This window comes from Chaetura pelagica, unplaced genomic scaffold (assembly GCF_000747805.2).
Source record: "Chaetura pelagica isolate M959 unplaced genomic scaffold, ChaPel_1.0 scaffold256, whole genome shotgun sequence".
Taxonomy (NCBI): domain Eukaryota; kingdom Metazoa; phylum Chordata; class Aves; order Apodiformes; family Apodidae; genus Chaetura; species Chaetura pelagica.
The window spans coordinates 24518-27754 of record NW_009953485.1 but is presented as its reverse complement, the minus strand read 5'-3'; the positions used below and the strand labels follow the sequence as shown (position 1 = coordinate 27754).

Sequence of the window (3237 nt, the reverse complement as noted above, 5' to 3'; positions counted from 1 at the left end):
AAGGAGCAGCCAATGCAGACAAAGCCTGGAGGAGGAACAAAGAGGGACGGAGGGAACGGGGCCCAGACAAAGGGAAACAGCAGGAGGGGCCTGGGAGTGAAGGCTCTGACCATCCTCATCCTCTTCATCCTCATCCTCTTCATCCTCTTCAACTTCACCCCCATCCTTAGCATCTTCATCCCCATCTTCATCTTCACCCCATCCCCATCATCATCTTCGTCCCCATCATCTCCACCCTCATCTTCATCCTCATTGTCTTCATCCCCACCCTCATCATCTTCACCCTCTCCCCATCCTCATCATCTTCATCCCATCCCCGTCATCTTCATCCCCATCCTCTTCATCCCCATCATCTTCATCCTCATTATGTTCTTCCTCATCTTCATCCCCATCCTCAGCCCCCTCCTCATCCCTGTCATCTTCACCATCCTCTTCCTCACCCTCATCCCCATCATCTTCATCCCATCCCCGTCATCTTCATCCCCATCCTTCTCATCCCTATCTGCATCTTCGTCCCCCTCATCTTCACCCCCCTCATTAGCATCCTTACCCCCATCCTCATCATCTTCATCCCCATCCTTCTCATCCCTATCTGCATCTTCGTCCCCCTCATCTTCACCCTCTTCCTCATCCTCTTCATCCTCATCTTCATCCCCCTCATTAGCATCCTTAGCCCCATCCTCATCCCTGTCATCTTCACCATCCTCTTCCTCACCCTCATCCCCATCATCATCACCCTCACCCCCATCTTCATCATCTTCATCCCCATCCTCTTCATTCCCATCTTAATCCTCTTCATCTCCATCATCTTCACCCTCATCCTCATCATCTTCTTCCTCATCTTCATCCCCATCCTCAGCCCCCTCCTCATCCCTGTCATCTTCACCCCCATCCTCTTCCTCACCTCACCTCACCTCATCATCCTCATCCCCATCCTTAGCCACATCTTCATCCCCATCATCTCCACCATCATCTTCATCCTCACCCCATCCCCATCATCTTCAGCCCTATCATCTTCATCCTCATCCCCATCCTCATCATCTTCATCCCCATCCTTAGCATCCTTAGCCCCATCCTCATCCCATCCTCATCTCCATCCTCTTCATCCTCATCATCCTCATCCCATCCTCATCATCTCCATCTTCATCATCCTCATTCCCATCCTCATCATCCTCATCCCCATCATCTTCATCCTCTTCATCTCCATCCCCATCATCATCCTCATCCCCATCACCTTCCTCCCTTTCCCAATGATCTTCCTCCCCATCCTCATCCTCACCCTCATCCCCCAGCACCAATTTCAACCATCAAACCCAACGATTTTTGCCACCTCCTTTGAAAATCTGAATTTTCACCCTGATGTTTTTTCTACTCTATTTTTTAACATCTGATTTTTTAAAATATCAGAATATTTTAATATCTGAATATTTTAATACCTGAATTATTTAATATCTTAATAGTTTAATATCTGAATAGTTTAATACCTGGATTATTTAATATATGAATATTTTAATACCCGGATTATTAAATATCTGAATATTTAATACCTGAATTATTTAATATCTGGATAGTTTAATAAATACCCAGATTATTTAATATCTGACTGTTTTAATACCTGGATTATTAATATCTGAATATTTTAATATCTGGATATTTTAATACCTGAATTATTTAATATCTGAATAGTTTAATACCCGGATTATTTAATATATTAATATTTTAATATCTGAATAGTTTAATATCTGAACAGTTTAATACCCAGATTATTCAATATCTGAATATTTTAATACCTGAATTATTTAATATCTGTACAGTTTAATACCCGGATTATCCAATATCTGAATATTTAATACCTGAATTATTTAATATCTGAATATCTTGCTACCTCAACATTTTAATCACGGAATCTTTGGGGATCTGAACCTTTTAATATCTGGATCTTTTTCCATCAAAACCTTTGGAGATCCCAATGATTTCAGCCACGAATATGAAATCTCTCCAGAGTTAAGATCTAAACATTTTCATGTCTGTACCCTTGGATAACTGGATATTTGGTTAGCTGAATGGTTTGTTATCTGAATAGTTTGATATCTGGATATTTTCATAGCTGGATATTTTAATATCTGGGTATTTTAACATCTAAATATTTTAATATCTCAATATTTTAATATCTTAATTTCTTGATATCTTAATATTTTAATATCTGGGTATTTTGATATCTCAATATTTTATTATCTTGATATCTTAATATCTTAATATTTTAATATATGGGTATATATATATTTTAATATTTTAACATTTTTATATATTAATATATTAACGCCTGGGTATTTTAATATCTGAATATTTTATTATCTGGATATTTTAATTTCTTAATATTTTAATATCTCGATATTTTAATATTCGACTATTTTAATATCAGGACATTTTGATATCTGATCATTTTAATATCAGAATCTTTTAATATCTGAGTATTTTAATGTATTAATATTTATATTAACGCCTATTTTGATATCCGGGTATTTTCATACCTGGATATTTTAATATCTGGGTATTTTTATATCTAAATATTTTAATATCTTCATATTTTAATATCTGGCTATTTTAAAATTGGGATATTTTAATATCGGGATATTTTAATATCAGGACATTTTGATATCTGATTATTTTAATATCCGAATATTTTAATACCTGAGTATCTTGGCACCTGAAAACTTTCCTCTCTGGGTGTTTTTCTCACTCAGTATTTTGATCCCTCAATATTTTAATCTCTGATTATTTAAATCTCTTCATATTCTCCTGAGTATTTTCTATTAATATTTTCATAGCAGGATATTTTAATAAGTGTGCCTCAGTTACTCAATTTTTTACAGACTTGTAAGTTAAACACGTGTGTTATTTACCTTGCCATGTTTTAATGACTATTTAAATTTTGAGCTGTTTAAGTGATGTCAGTAATGATGAAGATTTTGTTGTTATTTATTGTGAGCTTTTTAGTATGTTGTAATGGATTGTGGGCCTGCATGTTTTGTCTCTCAGGCAAAATTTTTAAACATAATTTAAGTGTTCGAAAAGTTTTTTTGAACTGGAGAGACATCTATCCCAAATCAGCACCTTTGGCGTGGTTAGTGGCAGAGTACTAGCTTTTCCAGAAGGTTTCTGGGTCTGTTCTCCAACATACATAGGTGCAGAACTCTAAAATACTGAGTTGAACAAGAGAGAGCAGTTTTGCAGTGT

General features: G+C 36.2%; 1 protein-coding gene across 1 annotated transcript; it reads left to right on the top strand.

The window, feature by feature from the left end:
- Positions 1-12: 12 nt before the first annotated feature.
- On the top strand, positions 13-789 carry LOC104389573 (putative protein TPRXL). Its single transcript, XM_009998581.1, has one exon. It carries the CDS (start codon positions 13-15, stop codon positions 787-789), a length of 777 nt encoding a protein of 258 aa, XP_009996883.1.
- The last annotated feature ends 2448 nt before the right edge of the window (positions 790-3237 follow it).